This window comes from Panthera onca, chromosome C1, assembly GCF_046562875.1.
Source record: "Panthera onca isolate mPanOnc1 chromosome C1, mPanOnc1 haplotype 2, whole genome shotgun sequence".
Classification (NCBI taxonomy): domain Eukaryota; kingdom Metazoa; phylum Chordata; class Mammalia; order Carnivora; family Felidae; genus Panthera; species Panthera onca.
Window position 1 is genome coordinate 25,386,495 of NC_138346.1, and position 19,735 is coordinate 25,406,229.

Consider the following 19,735-nt stretch of genomic DNA (forward strand, 5'->3'; position numbering starts at 1 on the left):
TTTTGGTGCTTGGGGTTATTACTAAAAGCCTGCAGTGTCCCCTAATCTGTTACAACTAATACACCTCTACAAATGTCCCAGCTTCCCTTCAGTAGGGTAATATTGCCCCCATTGAGAACCACAGCAAGAATTCTGTGAGTGTAGAAGGATAATGAAACCAACAAAAACACCCACTGATTGTTAATCTTATAGATAAACCATGCATGGGGAGGTTTAAAAGACCATCTAGGGCAGTTCGGAATTGTTATTTTAGTTTTGGCTCCTTACGGAGCATATTTATCAAAAGACTGGATTTATACTAATTGTAAAATGGTTTTACATATCCTGAATGACCTAACATCTACAATAGGGTAAATATTAATAAAGAAATGGGAAAAAAGGGAAGCAGATATGTCAAGATATAAAAATATATTGAACAATAAAAAACATATATTGCACAATAGATGCCATATATTCACAAATGTATGAGAAGAATCATTACAAAATACTAGATGCATCCTGACTTTCAAGGGAAACAACCTTGCTAACTGATTCGGGTGAAAATGAATTATAGAAAATTGACTCGCATGATTGAAAATATAATGGTAAACAAAACCTCTCCTAAAAAATGAGCTCAGAAAGTAAGAGTTAAATTTCCTACTTCAGTAACTTGATCCAGACTAGACTGATTTGAATCTCCACTGTAGACAATTTTACTGAGTATGTGGCTTCCATAATATGTCAAATGCTCAGTTTCTTATGTAAAGTTGAGAGTTGAGTTTATTTAAATAAACTTCTCTGGCTGTTGTAGGGATTAAAATAAATACCTACCTTCTCTGGTTGTTGTAGGGCTTAAAAACAAAAATTATTTTTAAGTGCTTAGTCAAGTACCTGGCATATTGTAAAACATTAAATGGTACAAAAAAAAAAAAAAGGAGACAGAGAGAGAGAGAGAGAGAGAGAGAGAGGAGGAAAGGGGAGAGAGAAAGAAAGTAACAAAGAAGGCAGTGCTAAACAAAAATCTCAATGACTATATCCAGTTTATAGCACAACACACAGTGTAACAGATTATTTTGTAGACTATTGAAAAACAAATAAAGACAAAGTTATTTTCATGGCAATAAGTCATATCCCTTAGTTCAGAAGATTATTATTTCTTCTTAATAATAGTACATAGCTTGGAATATTTTAATATTAACATTATAATTAATATTGTGATGTCTCAACTATAATATATAAGGGATTTCCAGGACAAATATATATGTGATATGTGATAGTTCTCATTCCCAGTCTCATGCCAGTATGAAACATATATTCTGAAGCCTTTCTCTTAATCTTAGGAAAGTACTGATAAAAAGTTAATTCAGTAAGCCCAAGACATCTTACAAACGTACAGGCATTATGTGTATTCATGCATACAATGTGTGCATGTAGAGAGAGACTTTAAATGTGAGTAACATGGAGTCCTTTAAGTAAAAAACCTTCTAGTAAATTAAAGACATGTTTTCCCTCAATTCCTATTACCTTCAATCTTCCCTCCCTCTCTTTTTTTAATTTAAATTCATGTATGCTTTGGGTAAAATAGCTAAGGTATTTCTTTAAACTGATAGGCAAGGGGCGCCTGGGTGGCTCCATCGGTTAAGCGGCTGACTTCGGCTCAGGTCATGATCTCGCGGTCCGTGAGTTCGAGCCCCGCGTCCGGCTCTGTGCTGACAGCTCGGAGCCTGGAGCCTGTTTCAGATTCTGTGTCTCCCTCTCTCTGACCCTCCCCGTTCATGCTCTGTCTCTCTCTGTCTCAAAAATAAATAAATGTTAAAAAAAAGTTAAAAAAATAAATAGGCAAAAATCATAACTAGATGAGATTATACTTTTCAGAAACAAGTTTCTGCAATAAGTAAGCTTACTGTCAATTTGTCAATTAAAATTTTAATATATAAAAGAACTCAATAAAGTTTTTTTTTTTAATTTTTATTTATTTAGTTTTGGGGGGTGGGGCTGAGAGAGGAATAAAGAGAATCCCAAGCAGGCTCCTACTCAGCACAGGGCCTGATTCGGGGCTGGATCTCATGAACATGAAATCATGACCTGAACCTAAATCAAGAGTCAGACACTTAACTTACTGCCCCACCCAGGTGTCTGAAGAACTCAAGAAACTTAATTGGCATGTTTATAGACTAGGCACTCTTGCTCTTTTATTTAGAATGGGAACCACAGGCAAACCTGTGATCAGTGTTATCCATAGGAATGTTCACCTTTCATCTTTTGTCATGTTTGACAATGGTCATGTGCATGTACTTAGAGTAACAAAATGCTCACCAAATAAGCATGTTCATGCTGTGTCACAGTGAGACACAGACACAAAGTGCTTAGATAATACAGTATCATGATGATAAACAATGGAAAAGAGATAATGGGTTTAGTGAAAAAGCAATTTCAGTGGAATTGTAAAAATATGTTTCTCTCTATCCTGAGCTTTATTTTGGATCACCAAATACAATGACAGGGTGGACATAATGTTCTTTCACATGGCTCTGAGTTTAGCTAGGGAATTTCTTGATTTTAAAGCACTATGGATTTCAAGTGGCTATAAGATGCAACTCCCTGTAGGTAGTTTGAAGTTGGTAAGTAGGATTCTGTCAACTTATTTTATGAGAGTCCTGAATCTCTCAAATTAAGTATATAAAATTTCTGTGGTCCATTGGGCTTCATATGAACATTCCAGAACTCATTTCATTCCTGGCAACTTAGAAGTGTTCTCAGTATAGGTTTGGACTGACCCCATTATTGTGTGCTTGCCCTGAATTTTGAGTGTTTCTCAATAAAGCCAAGATATTTGATTATATGACCAGAGCTGTTCTATACACTGCCTTCCATCAGAGAACAAATGTTGAAAGCTTATTCTGCTGCAGATCTGATATGTCTATGTACAGAAGTCTCTGCATGTTAAAAAATGGTAACAACAAGATTTTTCCCCCATGGTGAACTAATTTTTTGGCTTCATATTCAGCAAAAGCATAGTTACTCATTCAATGTATCTTCATTTATAAATAGAACAAGTTTACCAGAACATTTAATTTAGACTTTAAGCTTTTGAGAGACATTCATATCACATTGAGGAAAATCTTAATTATGTGCGACTTATGGGGGGAACTACAGTGTTTCTCCAAGCCTTCCATAACACTCCCCGTTAAACTAGTATTACGTCGTGTCAATTGCACTTCTTAGTTTGAAACTGTTTTTAATCAAGCAGAGTTTCTGTAGTTGCCTGTTTGTTTTTTGTTTGTTTTTTAAGATATAGGATGCTTCATGGTATAGGAGCATACCCAGATGAACCAAGTTGAGAGAGCCAGTACAATGGGGTTCCAGAGATCAAGGTTACTGGAGCTAATAGTGTTTTTAAGGCTCTAATGCTAAGATGAATAAATGTCTGTAGGTTCAGACTCAGATTCCTAAGATAGACCATATGCCTATCTGTTTGTGGAGCACCTTGATTGATAGCCCTATTAAGGCTGCATCCAATATATCATTCTATCCAATTGTTTACTCCCCAAATAAAAAAGAAGGTTCTCAAAGATGTAAAACAACAGATGTACACAGCAAGAATAAAACTCAGTTGATTGCAACAGATGGATACATGCTTCTAAGAAAACCTGTTCATTGTTCTTAGATTTGCTTTCTTTTTTCTTTTCTTTTCTTTTCTTTTTTTTTTTTTTTTTGAGAAGTGGTCAATGAATATAATTTTTCTCTGAAGGGTATATAGTGATATGAGGTCTCTACTTGCCCAGGATTTCCCAGGTTGTCTTTCAAAGTAATAAAACTTAAAAATAAAATGTATTCCTTAAAACAGCATAAGGTATTACTTGAATTACTGATAAATGTTTGGTATTGTGTTTATGTTTAAGATTCAAGTTTGTAATTATTTTGAATGTTCAGTATATTATACATGAAAGGCATCTTCCTAAGAAGAAAACTTCTGAAAAAATCCATTAAATATTTAATTTTAAAAGGTATCTTATGTTCATATTTTTAAAAGACTGGGCATCTATATGTCAATAACATTAATTGCCAAAATATATTTATGCATTAGGAAATGGTATTTTTTAAATCTCCAAAATTTACACCTTTGGGATATTATTAAATTTGTTATAAATTTTATTTCAGATGTTAGTATGATTCATAAATATGGAAGCAAATATTTCCTGCTTTTATGAAAGCAAATATGAATAACCCAGATAAGAACAAGACTGCTCTAAATAATCCTTATGAAGAGTAACTTTCATGCAATGTTATAAAAATTCACTAACAAATGTAAGGATACAGCAAAAAAGAAAAATTTGACTTCATTTTTTTTAATATACATTTAATGAAATTGTAGGTGCTGTTAACAATTTAGAATGCTTTGAGGAGCCCAAAAGGCAGTTATCCTCACCATAAGTTATTCACAGAGTGTATTTTTCCTAATTAAGAACAACCTTAAAAGGCAAAATGAAATAAAATTGTTTATAAATGGATTTGTTCCATTTGGAGGCTTCTTTAGGATAGTCAACCTGGACCATTCCTCTAGGTCTAGAAGAGCCTTCAACAAAGAGCTCATCTCATCAAAAAGGTCCTCAAAGCACCTTTTAATCCTTCTCCCTCTGTAGTGTGGAAAACTGGACAAGACATTGCTAAGCTTTCTATTGCTACTTAAAATTGAATTTGAGTGCAATAACTATAGTCACAATTTCTTATGTTTTCACTCCTTTATGTAATTTAAAATCTGGCTGTGTCTCTTCTTGATTCACTAGGGACCCTTACAATGCAATTGAAGCCATAGACCCAGAGAAACTGAATGTCTTTCGGACCGTTCGAGAGATAACAGGTAAGTTTTAAAAGTGTGATTGCTGTGCTAGGAACTCTGTGAATGTTAGTGTTTTGTTGAAAATATTACATGATATTGAAATCAACTTATTTTCAAGGCCAATTCTAATTTTAAAAATGCATGCTATTTGAAATGTTATCTGTGCACATTTGGAAAGCCCATGGAATTTATAAAATAAAATATCCTTGAAATTTTTGTTACTTTTTTGTTGTCAACTGGTCTTTGAATCCATGTTTTGCTATTTAGTTTTCACAAGTACTGTTGGGCACGGATGACATGGAGCGTTCATTTAGCACATATTTTATTGAGCACCTAATATGTTCAGGGCTGTTATATACTAGCTGATAGGGGATTCATAGACATAAATTGGATATGAATTTATGTCAAAGAATGGCAAATTAAATGAGAAAGGTTAAATATATACATGAATGCATTAGGATGCAATGTAGACAAATGGTGTTATAAGTGTAAAGTAGGGAAGGATTTCCAGAAAAATTAAAGCTGTATTTTTCTCTTTATCTAATTGGACTAAGTATTTTGATTTTAGAAAAATGTTTCAAATTAAGAATAATTGAAATCCTTTAATATGTATAGTTCTATGATTCCATGTGTCTGAGAAACCTAGATTTTTGGCTCATTAGTTTGATATTCATTATATGGAGTAGTGTTGGCCCGGGAATTTTGAGAAAGGCCCTCAATCTTGGAAGAAGAAATAGGAGATAGAATGACTCAAAATAGGAATATTGAGTGTTTTTATTTTTACCTCCTATATTTCAATACATTTTAACCATATTTCAAGAATAATCAGTATTAAATATGGTTACTAAGGCAATGATATTCTGAGTTTTTTGGGGTTTTTTGTTTTGTTTTGTTTTGTTTTGTTTTGTTTTGTTTTTTTACTGCCCTTATCTTTTTAGGTTTCTTGAACATACAGTCATGGCCTCCAAACATGACTGACTTCAGTGTTTTTTCTAACCTGGTGACCATTGGTGGAAGAGTACTCTACAGGTGGGTGTATATATGTTCAGAGATACAAGTATTTCATATTTCAAAAGTAGCATCATGCATACGTATGTCACAGTTGCAGCCTCCTTTATTTTATATTTATTCTACAAATATTGGTTTCCATTTTTAATTCCAAAGGTAAGCCTAATGATAAATACCCCGACTGCGCTTTACAGTATGGAGGATACCAAATAAATAAACAAATAAATAAAGTATGCAGAATAAACAGTTTGAGTTTCAGCTCCTTATCACTTAAAACAATTATTAGTGTTTTGTAGGATGGAGTACATAATAGGACCCCATAAAATCAAATGTTTTTATTCCAAACATGTGTTATTATAACTAAAAAATGGCATTGGATGACTTGGGACTGGCTTACATGTGTGGGTTACACATGCTGTTTTACCAGAAGGCTCTTGTTCTGTTTCTGGTGCCAGCGTTTGAACCATGTATCACAGGGCTGATATTTCAGGATTTGTCTCACCAGTCTAAGTGCAATGCAGGTTAAAAGTGGACAGAACAATCAGGGCTCAGAAGGACACTGTTCTAAAGGCCCAATATCAATATTTTTATTCACATAGTAAAAATGAACAAGTTAATATTTATTAAAGCACTGCTTTATTTTATTTCAGATTTCATCTGTATGAGATTCTTATTTATGAACAGTTAAAAGTTGATTTACATAAAAGGATTTAGTTTTTTCTGCTTAAAAAGGAAAGATGCCTTAAATCAATATTATCATCAAATATTCTGTAATAATATTTCACAGAAATATTATTGAATTTTGCTATTAAAACTGGTATATCTGTAAGAGGTTTTACACTATAAAGGGGAAAAGTACTTAATAAAAAAGCATAGTTGAGAGATACAGTCTATTCAAATGCTATATGCAACCAACTTTTATTATCTGTTGAGTCAAATGTTAAAAATCTGTCAAGCATTATTCACACTGTAATAAACAGCACAAGATGAGAGCACAGATTTCAGAGAATGAATTACATCTCAGTTTAATATGCACATACTAAGTATATATATATATATATATCAGCTTATATATATATATAATATATATATATATATATCAGCTTATTTTCAAGGCAAATATATATATGGATATATATATATGGATATGGATATAAGAATATATGTATATGTATATACATGTATAATGTATAATATATGTGTGTATGTGTGTATATATATATATATACACACACACACACACACACATGCATGGAAAAACTTCTGAGCTGAGTTGACAGCAAAGTATATTTAGATTTATAAATAAAACAAAAGGGGACAGCTTTGATCTCCAAAATGTAAAATATTGTTCATTAGTTGATTTAAATGTGGGAAACACATGATTCTTTAGAGAATGGAAAAGGAACTTAATTACAAAATGTGGGCTAGGTTAAAACAATTTCCTTGAAATGATAATTTGTTTCCACACTATAGTTGTTACTTAATTTTTAGAGATGCTTTCCCCAGTTGTCCAAGCCTTCTGAGTATTTTTTTTTAACTTTTAGCTTAATTTCATTCTTCTCTTCAATTTTTAATGTCCCTTATCCTTACTTATACATTATTCAACTATTACAATTACACTTTGGTTTCTGAGGTATAAATTAAAGCTAAATATGTGTGGTCATTCTCTGCAATATTTACCCTCTGAAAGCATATATAAATTTATTAAATAGAGTAGAATTAAGGTCTTACTTTAGATAGATGAACAATCATTCCATAAACATTTATTAATTATTTAGTATTTTTAGTTTTATTTACTTAAGTAATCTCTGCACCTAATGTGAGACTCGAACTCACAACCCCAAGATCAAGAGCTGTTTGCTCCTTCAAATGAGCCAGCCAGATGCTCTTAATTATTTGGTTAGGGGATAGTGGGGAAAATAGTGAGCAGATATACTCATACTAAGTATGTAAATAGATATACAGATATCATTAATATTTATACTTCTAAAAATGAACATTTTCCTTTTGGGGGTCAAATGATTACTTTTGAAACTTGGTATATAGCATGTAAATAAATAATGTTCAGGTCACAGTTTATTGACCTCTTTTTTATGATCTATTTGCATTCTTTTTGGAGTAAGATGTGACATCCTTATTTTACTTCAAGAATGTAAGTCATGGCCAGAAAATATTTATTAATATATACATATAAATATTGTTCTGTTCTCCCCCCTCCCTCTCTTTAGTGGCCTCTCCTTGCTTATCCTCAAACAACAGGGCATCACTTCTCTACAATTCCAGTCCCTGAAGGAAATCAGTGCAGGAAACATCTATATTACTGACAACAGCAACCTATGTTATTATCATACCATTAATTGGACAACACTCTTCAGCACTATCAACCAAAGAATAGTGATCCGGGACAACAGAAAAGCTGAAAACTGTAGTAAGTACATTATTTGGATGTTAAAACAGAAACTTTGAACATTTTCTCCCATTTTATGTTGGACCAAACACTTAAAAATAACTGATACAGGATTGTTTCCCTCTTTTTCTCAACCTTTAAGAAGGGGGGTAGTTAATCAGCATAGGGTGACTTTTTATAATCTATTGAATATTTTTATAACATACTGCGTGCTTCCAAATCTTGCCCAATCATAAGAACCTTCCTGTGGAGACTTAGATTCAATAGATATAAATGGAACTGGGGCTTTTAAATATTTAACAAGCATCCTGGGTAATTCTTTGGACGTGATCAGTTTGTGGAAATCTGCCCTACTGAATTTTCTGTTTGCTTTTTGGTTTCAGTGAATTTGGTATCATGGGATAACAGACTATTTACTCTTTGGGGGGTGGTGGCAAAAATGCAGATGTGTTCTGAAATGTGTAAAAGAGGCTGTTAAGAAAGTTACTTTCATAAATGCATTTCTGTAGCCAGTTCATTGTTTCTTTTTTTCATTTATTTTGCCACCTACTGATTCACTCCATCATTTCTTTGTTACACAGAAGCAAATAATGTTTTCATGGATATATAATGATACATTCCTATCTTAAACTTTGATATTTCAATGATTAATATTTAATTCTTCTGTGTGTTTCTACTAAGTACTATTTTCTTCTGCATCCTACAAGCGTCACTGCTAAGCATGTGTGTCTGTCTTACTTATGATAAATATCAAATAAAAAGACTCAGAATTTAGATGATCTGTTACAAATACATATACTTACTGTGGTCATAATGCATCAGTCCTTTTAAAAATCACAACCCCTAAGAAACATTTTGCTATTGGATGTTGTCTTATTGGTTTGGTCTGATCATTGGAACAGTCACAAAGTTATATTTATAAGTGAGTGAATAGTAAAGGACATTTTAAAAAAATATGAACTCTCAAGAGGCTTATATATTTCAGTTTACCAAGTTAAATAATGACTTTACTTATGAGTACCCCACCTTGTTTTTGAAAGTGTTTAAGGCAGTTCAGGGTGGCAGAATTCATAAAATATGACATAATTTGTGAGAAACTCACATTTTAGCCGTTTTGTACCCTTAAAAATACTTTTTGCAGAAAAAAACCTATTGCAACCTGAGGTTTTGTTTCTTCTGTTCCACATAGAATCAAGAAATGTAAAATCTTATTATATATCCAAATATGCATGTTTTTATTGAATAATATTTATCCTTTTATTTAGCCTGCATTCTTTGCATAGTTTTATACCTTTTGATTTGTAACATAAAGCTTGTTTTTTTCTAATACTTAAGCTTCTTATCCCATATTTTTATATGTGTGTTTGTACATGACCCAGACAAAATAGATTATTCACAGAAGTAAAATAGAATCTTCTTCAACACAAATTTTTAACTATTTCCCTAAATTAGGATTATAGTTATAGTCTCCTATTTTTCTACTTCATTTAAAAAACAAAATAAAATAAAACAGTAGTACTACTAGGAAAACAAGAAAACCTGAACAAAACATAAAAGAATCAGAGAAACACATTCCTCTTTCACCCATTTAATCATTTTGCAAATCCCACATTTACTTCTTTTTATCTTTCATAAAGCTGAATAAAAAGCAAACGGAAAGAAGAACATGCAAAAAGAAATAAAAATGTAAAAAAACAAAATAAGGTAAAATATGTAATTATTCCATACTTCTTTAAGACTTCTAAGCTTTTTGAGCAACGAAAAAGTAAATAATAACAATAAATTAAAAATGTAACATTTTTTTCAATTTTCAGTATTACACTTCTTAGACTGAGTTTATCCTTTTTTCAAACCATGAACGTTTTTGTTTGTTTTGTTTTGTTTTGTTTTTGTTTTGCTTTTTGTTTGTTTTTTTTGTTGTTGTTGTTGTTCTGTGCTCTTAGAGTTGACTTTTCAGTTTGGGGAAGAAAGGAAGCAGTTAGAAGAAGCAGTTTTATGGTGCTTTAATATAAAATTAAGCATTCTTTTTTTTTTTTTTATTTGTAACATTTTAGAGTAAACAGTTTTGCATGAAATCCTTTGATCACGATTTGAATTTCAGTCTAACAGTACACTGGATCCTGAATTTTCAGAAATGTAATTACCCTATAAACTTGACTTGAGAGGTGATGCTGCTGCTGTTTACCTTGAGCCTACAGGGGTTGCCCACCTGTGATTACAGCCTTTTCATCATCCATAGTACTATTTGCAAATGGGAAAACTTAAATATTTGCTTCATTTTAAATGCACTGCACGTATCGAATTTTTAAGATATTCTCTCTTAATAGGCTTTGCACATACAATATACACGAGCACACACATATTCACCACAAGGTACACACATACATATGCATATGCACACACAACACATACACATGTACACATCCCTAGAATACACACACATGCATACATACACCGTCACCATAAAATCCTCTAAATTTGAGCATTGGCTTGGTAACTTAAAAGACAAGGTAGCCTTGATTTTTAACATTGTTTTTGGAGTTCAACATGATTTAAACAGTAATGACAATAAAAGAAAAATTTCACCTCATCTGTACAGTGTAAAAGTGGCTTGAGCCATCTTACACTTTTAAGTCAAAAATTTCAAAGCAGACTTTATAGTTTGAAGAGATTGAGACTGAGAGAAACTCTAGGATATGAAAAGCTAGAACATTTTCTGTCTCCTTCATTTGTATGGCTATAGCATGAGCAAAATGACAGTGCTCGTTGGAAGAAGTTTTTGGGTAGGTTAATGAAAGTGTTTGAAGTTTCTTAAAATATCTAAATATAAAATTTAACTCTAAAACGTAAACAGTAAAGAGATTATATTACATTAACCCTTCAAAATCTGAGTTATATTTAAACTCATACACCTTTATCTTAAAAATATTTGTACATGTACACTTAAACTAAACATAAACAAGAGAAACTAAGTTCATAATTAACTTTTCAAAATGAAATTACATTTATTTTTCTAATTATCATTGTTAGAACTCCAAACAGTAAAAACATGGAAAAATAATATGTAATTTTTGTTTATAGATATATGGGTAGTGAAGCATATCTCTTCACATAGAAACAGTATCATAACATATAGATTTAAATGGTCTTCAGCCATATGTCTCTGTCTAATATATTATGAGCATCTTCCATGGTGGCGTTCTTATTGTTTAAAAAGATACATATAAATACATTTAGCCAATAATTGCCGTATTAATGGTCATTTATTTTCTATTTTTTATGTTTTTAGCACTGCCATAATGTGGATCTTAGTTCATAAAGTATTTTGCAAGTACAATTATTTCCTTAGGCTAAACACTTAGAAGTGGGATTCCTGTGTAAATGAGGTAACATATGATAAATTTTGGTGTATTTTTCTACGTCATCTTTCAAAAGTGATAGGTCAGTTTACACTTCTCCTAAACAATGTTTTATACATAATATTTTCCACTGCTCTTTGTAACACTGGGTATTATCTATGGTTTTAAATTTTGGTGATCTGAAATGTGAAAAAGAGGTCTTTTAAATTTATAATTTTTTAGCTGACAGAGCATTTCAATTTTCTTCTTTCGTAAATTAGTCAGTCTGAGTTTTGCTTATTTTCAACTTGGAGTTGGTCTTCTCCCTTTGGATTTGAGAGACCTCATCACAAATTAAGTATATTAAATTTTTATCTCTTGAATGTGTTATGTATAACTTTCCCTCTCTTAGGTAATTTTAAAAAATTGCCTTTTGATAAATATTTTATATTTTTATTTAGTTAAGTGGATAGATTGTTTTCCTTTTCATGTTTATGATCCTGGCATTGTCTTTGTCTTTTATTTCTAGTATATTACACACTCTGTTGAAATTTCTAATGCATCTAGAAGTTTTGGTGTAACATGATTTTTTTAAATCCTTAATTGATTAGGATGCTGATGAAACATAATTTATTTTATTTTATTTTTCTAATGTTTATTTATTTTTGAGAGACAGAGAGAGAAAGAGCACGAGTGGGGAAGGGGCAGAGAGAGAGAGAGGGAGACACAGAATCTGAAGCAGGCTCCAGTCTCTGAGCTGTCAGCACAGAGCCTGAGGCGGGGCTCGAACCCACAGAATGTGAGATCCTGACCTGAGCCGAAGTCATGCTCAACTGACTGAGCCACGCAGGCACCCCTCAAACATAATTTATTAATAATTCATCTCTCCTTTACTGATCTCAAGTGTCTGCAATATATGTTGTTATTATTTTAAAGAAGTCAGGGGGGAGGGGCAGCTAGAGAGGAGCAGAGGGAGAGAGAGAATCTTAAGCAGGCTCTGACATAGGCTCAATCCCATGACCCTGGGATCATGACCTGAGTCAAAATCAAGGGTCAGATGCTCAAACAACTGAGCCACCCAGGTGTTCCTGCAGTATTCCAGCTAAATGACAAAACAGTGCCAGGCTCTATCTCTTGATCTGTATAGTTTAATTTCATCTTTACCACCACCTTGTAAAGTATAATTATCTCTATTTTGCAGATGACTATACAGATGATCAGTAAGTTGAATAATATTTCCACTGTTTTGAGTTATTAAAAATCATATTGAGTATTTGAACCCAGCATTTGTCTAGTTTCAAAATCTATGCTCTCCATTTCACCTTGATTTTCCCCCAAACAAAGAGAAATGATGGATTTTCATAAGAAAACCTGAATTACTGAAACATACCCAGTGCAGCATCACATTTAGGAGCACACTCTAGATAGAACCAAATGGCCTGGGTTTTAATCCCAAGAAAACTATTTATTAGATGTTTGGTCTTTGGTAAGCTATTTAACATTTCTGAACCTCAGTTTTACCATTTGGATATGGGGTTAATAATAGTACTGACTTCACTGAATGCCTGGTTCAAAACAAGTGCTATATATATGCTAACTATTATTATACAATTACATTTTCTTATTAAAATAGATTATATAGTACATAAATACATATAAATACATAGTGTAAAGATGCAATATTTAACTTTTTACTTAATGAAACATTCCTTCTTGGGGAAAAAGAAAGAAAGGAGAAATATCAAGGGCCTCATTTTTTTAAAAAAAACCAGTTCACATCATCAAGGTGGTGAGTTTTAAGTGTACAAGTAGCGCATAAGCCACTGGCAGATATTGAAGAAATGAGAGTTGTCACTAGAAGCCTAGATGTTGAGGAATTTAAAAATGGCCTCCTGAGATCTTTAACGGATAAAACATGTCTATGCTTGAGACTCCTCTAAATACTTTCCCTCTTTACGCTTGTGATTAAAACATTTTAAAATCAGCTTTACAAGTAACAGACTTCATGCTTTATAAAAATATCCACAAAATATTAATTTTAGTTTAGTGTTTCAAGAGATAAATATTTGGTGATGAGGAGTAGATTTTTTAGACAAAGAATATAAAAGGAATATAAATTTCTTCATTTATCTATGATTTTTTTTTACATTTATCTATGATTTTGGTGTTCCTGAAATGTGATAGTTATAAAATCCTTCTCATTGGACATGCATCTAGAAAAAGGGAATAGTGAAACTATAGTCAATTGCTAATAACTGAATCCTCTGAATGGCAACATGATCCAATTTTATGATGAATCACTGAACGTCCAGAATTTAATCAGGGCAAAGAATTAATGAGTAGGGAATAAAGGGTATTTAACACTGGTGGAGAAAAATACAATGTTTGCTTAACATATTCTTTTGTTTTACTCTGGTGAGAGTGACAATAACTACAAAATAGTAAGCATTTTAGTGTTTATGACATCACAAGTAGTGTTGACTTTCTGTAAAATCACAATCCCATTGGTATTGTCATCATTATCACCTCTAAAACGTTGTATATTATAGAAAAATGAATTTCAATTATAAATTGAGGTTTACCTTGTTTTTTTTTAATTTTTCTTTATTTATTTTGAGAGGGGGAGGGGCAGCGAGACAGGGAGAGAGAATCTCAAGCAGACTCTGTGCTCAGTGCAGAGCCCTACACTGTGAGATCATGACCTGAGATGAAATTAAGTTGGACGCTCAGTCAACTGAGCCACCCAGGTGCCCCGATGTTTACCTTGTTTTAAGAAAATATTGCTAAGATTGATGATTTTCTTACTTTCTCTCAGTCCCCTATTTTTGTCTTTAATTTGCACATTCCAAGCCCAGCCCATACTATCTTGGGTAAATGTACGTTTCCCAACAATGGCGACCATGTTAGAGAATTGTGCTATGGACCTCACAGCCAGTCTTCACTGGGAAATTAGTCAACCTTGCCACACTTTTCAGTAAAACATAGTGCAGTACAAAACTTATAGTACGTAGCTTAGAATATAGTGAAGTCATTGTTCTAAGTAATCAGAAGATAGAAAATCTTAATTGTACTTCTAAGATTTTCTTCTTTATACTGAAGAAATACATTAATGTACTTTGTAAAAAAATGCAAATAGGAGTTTTTTGTTGTATTTGAAATAACACAGTATCTAATTACTGACAATGCTCTAAAATGTTCTTCGTGTTCTTATTAAAAGGGTAGTAAGCAGTTATAATTTCAGAAATGACGCTCCTTCCATTTTGTAAACCAGAAATTCTGGAAGAACTGATGGCCTCTCAACAACAAAAACCAGAATGACTGCAGGCTTCAGTGTTTATCACAAATGGCAACATTTTAACCTGACTCGCTGCTAGATCAGTAGTTGGGGAATTTTAAGGCACCAGCTTTTAACTATTAAAAATGCAGAAGTCTGTGTGTCAGTTTCCAGAGATTATTGCTTAGATAAGTGTTGTGGCTTCTATTGTATCTCCCCAAAAGATGTATTAAAGTCCTAATGCCTGTGAACGTGGCCTTATTTGCAGATAAAGTCTTTGTAGATGTAATTAAGATGTAAATTAAAATGCGGTTTACACAGGAGTGGAGTAGGACCTTAATCCAATATGGCCCAAGTGCTTGTAGGAAGAGGAGAGATGCAGAGACAGACACAGGTAGGAGAACGCCACATGCAGACATATACACGCGCTCATAGGGAAAAAATCCAAGTGATGGCAGAAGCTGAGACTGGAGTTATGCAGCTGTATGCCTAGGAACACCAGGGATTGCTAGCAATCGCCGGAAGCTAGGGAAGAGGCAAAGAACAGATTCTGCCTCTGAGCCCCCAAGAAGGAAACAGCCTGCGGACATTTTGATTTTGAAATCTGGAACTGTGGGAGAATAAATTTCTGTTATTTTAACCTGCTCATTTTGTGGCATTTTGTTACACCAGCCCTAGGAAACGAATATATACAGTGGTTTGAGGCCCAGGATTCTGCATTTTTAACACATACCAGATCATTCTGAGGCAGATGTCTGTGGGAAATCATTTGAGAAACTACTGTCACACCCCCCATCATTCTTCCTATTGTTCTATAGTCAGAAATATAATTAAAAACATATAGTCCTGATAATTCATTTCTTCTTATGATGATTTATTTCCTCAAAAAGGATGTACGACAGGAAAATTCACAGTTGAGTAACATGAAACTATATATTTAATAATAGTTTGGGGAGACAAAGATAAAGAATGAACTTTAAAAGGCATCCTATGGTGTTCTTTTTTTTTCCTTTTAGTAAGATAACATAATAAAACAAAGGAATATTTAATAATAGTTTGCAAATTAATTGAGTAATTATAGCACAATATATTGTACTATTAAATTTTATGTATTTAGAGTTTCAACAAAACACTTAGAAATTTATTTTACTCTATTACAGTTAATGTGCCTCCTGAGAGGTACTTTATAATGTGCTCAGTGTTCTAAGAATATTCAAGGACTTTCTAATATTTTGTCACTGTTGTCCCTGCTGCCTGTTATCTTCCCCATTAGAATTTCCTTCCCAGGTGCCATCAAGTCAGAGATATAGTAACTAGAATACTTAAGATTAAACAAAGCTGGGGACACCTGGGTGGCTCAGTCAGTTGGGTGTCTGACTTCGGCTCAGGTCATGATCTCACAGCTAGTGAGTTGGAGCCCCACATTGGGCTCTGTGCTGACAGCTCTGAGTCTGGAGCCTGCTTCGGATTCTGTGTCTCCCTTTCTCTCTTCCCCTCCCCCGCTTATGCTCTGTCTCTCTCTCTCTGTCACTCTCTCTCTCTCTCTCTCTCTCTCTCTCTCTCAAAAATAAATAAACGTTAAAAAAAATTAAAAAAAAGATTAAACAAAGCTTTGGGTCATGTCTGTTCAACCTATTCAATATGGTGAGTGAGTGGGTATGTCTTATCAATTATTCCCCCATTCCTATCCCTCCTAACTTCTCTAGTTTTAACTCATTCTAACATGTTACAGACTACACTCTCATTCCACATATATACCTAATGTTCCCTACTCCTAGACGTCACTGCAACACAGTCTTATGATGATCCTCTTCCCAAGAGGACTTCTGACCTCCAGAACTCTAAGGACTAAATTTGTGTTGTTTTAAGTGATTACATTTTGTTATTTATTACAATAGCAAAAAGAAACTAATCCAGTGCTCTTTTAATGGCAAAAACCCAACTCAAATTATTTTAGGCAAAAGAAGAGAGCATATTATATGGAAACCAAAGAAACCAGGTCCAGTTATATTAGACAAAATAGACTTTAAGTAAAAAATGTAACAAAAGACAATGATGGTCATTATGTAGTAAAAGAGGGGTGAATTCACCTAGGGGATATAACAATTATAAATATATATGCAACCAACAACAGAGCATCTGAACAGATCTGAAGGGAGCAATCACTAACAATACAATCATGGCAGGGGACTTTAATGCCCCACTTTCAGTGATCATCCATACACAAACTAAGGACTTGAACTATAAGGAAATAAGGAAACACTGGACTTGAGCTATACTTTAGACCTACTGGACCTAAAAGTCATATACAGAACATTCCATCCAATAGCAGCAGAATATATATCATTCCAAGCACACATGAAATATCCTCCAGGATATATCACATTTCAGGTGACAAAACAAGTCTTAGCAAAATTTAAAAGATTGTAGTCATGCCAGTTATCTTTTCTGACCATAATGGTATATAACTAGGAATCAGTAACAGGAGGAAAACTAGAAAATCCGCAAATATGTAGAAATTAAACAACACACTACTTAACAACCAATTGGTCCTTCAATGAAATTAAAAGATAAATCAATATCTTAAACAAAAATGGAAACACACCATACCAAACTAATGTGATGCAGCTTAACAAGTCCTAAGAGAGAAGTTTATAGCAATACTTACATTTTAAAAGAAAGGAAAAGAAAGATCTCAAATAAACAACTTAATTTTATACCACAAGAATTAAAAAAGACAAGAAAAAACGAAGTCCAAAGTTGGCAGAAGGAAGGATAAAAAGGATCAGAACTGAAATAAATGAAATATAGAATGGAAAAACAATAGAAAAGATTAATGAAATGAACAGTGTTTTTTTTTTTTTAAAGATAAACAAAAATTGGCAGACTTTCAGCTACACTTACCAGGGTAAAAAGAGAGAGGACCCAGATAATATTAGAAATGAAAGAGGAGACATTACAACTGATACCACAGAAATACAAAGGATTATTAAAAGATTACAATGAGCAATTATATGGCAACAAGGTAGACAACCTAGAAAAAATGGACTAATTAATAAAAACATACAAGTTTGAATTATGCTTTGAAAAAACAGGTAATCTTAACAGATAAGTAAGGAGATTGAACCAGTAATTAAAAACCTCCCATCATAGAAAAGCCCACTTTTATTTATTATTTTCTAGTTTTATTGGTGAATTCTACCAAATATCTAGAGAAGAATTAACACCAATCCTTCTCAAACTCTTCCAAAAAAAATGTGGAGGAGGGCACACTCCCAAATTCATTTTACAAGGACAGCATTGTTTGGATACGAAAGCCAGATAAGGACACCGTAAGAAAAGAAAATTACAAACTGATATCCTTGAATAAATATGGATTCAAACATTCTTAAAAAAAATATTGTAACACTGAACTTAGGGGCACCTGGGTAGCTCAGTGGGTTAAACATCCGACTTCAGCTCGGGTCATGATCTCACAGTTCCTGAGTTTGAGCCCCTAGTCGGGCTCCATGCTGATAGCTTAGAGCCTGGAATCTGCTTCAGATTCTGTGTCACCGTTTCTCTGTCCTTCCCAGGCTCACACTCTGTCTCTCTCTCTCTCTCTCTCTCTCTCAAAAATAAACATTAAAAAAATTTTTTTTTAAGAAAACTGAACTTAATAGCACAGTTAAATAATCATTCACAATGATCAAGTGGAATTATCCCTGGGATGCAAGGATGGTTCAGAATATACAGACTCTTATGCTTTGGCTCTCTCCCACTCTAACCTCTTTTTTTTTTTTTTCCTTCCCCTCCCCCATGGGTTTCTGTTAAGTTTCTCAGGATCCACATAAGAGTGAAACCATATGGTATCTGTCTTTCTCTGTATGGCTTATTTCACTTAGCATCACACTCTCCAGTTCCATCCACGTTGCTACAAAAGGCCATATTTTATTCTTTCTCATTGCCACGTAGTATTCCATTGTGTATATAAACCACAATTTCTTTATCCATTCATCAGTTGATGGACATTTAGGCTCTTTCCATAATTTGGCTATTGTTGAGAGTGCTGCTATAAACATTGGGGTACAAGTGCCCCTATGCATCAGTACTCCTGTATCCCTTGGATAAATTCCTAGCAGTGCTATTGCTAGATCAATATAATGATACACCATACTAATAGAATGAAAGACAAAAATCATCATCATCTCAAGAGATGAATAAAAAGCATTTGACAAAATTCAACATTTTTTCATGAAAAAAAGCTCTCAACAAATTAGATATAGAATAAATAGAAGAAACATATCTCAACATAACAAAGACTGAGTATGCAAAAGCCACAGCTTAGGAATACTTGGGAATCAATTTGATGAAGGAAGTAAAATATCTATACATCAAAGACTACATAATATTGATCAAAGAAATTGAAAATGCAAATAAATGGAATGATAACCCACATTCATGGATTGGAAGAGTTAATATTGTTAAAATGTCCACAGTACCCAAAGTCATATATAAATGCAATACACTATCAAAATTCCAATGGCATTTTTCACAGAAATAGAAAAAAAATCCTAAAATTCCTACAGAACTGCGAAAGATTCTGAATAGCCAAGTCAATTTTATGAAAGAACAAAGGTAGAGGCTTCATGCCTCCTGATTTAAACTATATTACAAAGCTATAGTAATTGAAACAGTGTGGTACTGGTACAAAAACGTATACATAGACTAATGAAGCAGAATCAAGAGCTCTAAATTAACCCATACATATATAGTCAATTAATATTTTATAAAGGAGCCAACAATATTGAATGCAGGAAGAAATAGTCTCTTTAATAAATGATGTTTGGAAAGCTGAATGTTCACAGCAAAATAATGGAATAGGATGCCTATCTCATACTACTTACAAA

The 19,735-nt window shown here is 33.1% G+C and overlaps 1 protein-coding gene across 4 annotated transcripts in view; it reads left to right on the top strand.

Moving 5' to 3' along the window:
* ERBB4 (erb-b2 receptor tyrosine kinase 4) overlaps nucleotides 1-19,735 on the top strand; it is a 1,144,263-nt gene that overhangs the window by 835,514 nt on the left and 289,014 nt on the right. For all 4 annotated transcript variants that reach the window (XM_060623387.3, XM_060623389.3, XM_060623384.3 and 1 more), the window contains exons 10-12: nucleotides 4,767-4,840; nucleotides 5,758-5,848; nucleotides 8,056-8,255. In XM_060623387.3, the coding sequence (XP_060479370.1) occupies nucleotides 4,767-4,840; nucleotides 5,758-5,848; nucleotides 8,056-8,255 (365 nt within the window). The remainder of the gene's footprint in view (nucleotides 1-4,766; nucleotides 4,841-5,757; nucleotides 5,849-8,055; nucleotides 8,256-19,735) is intronic.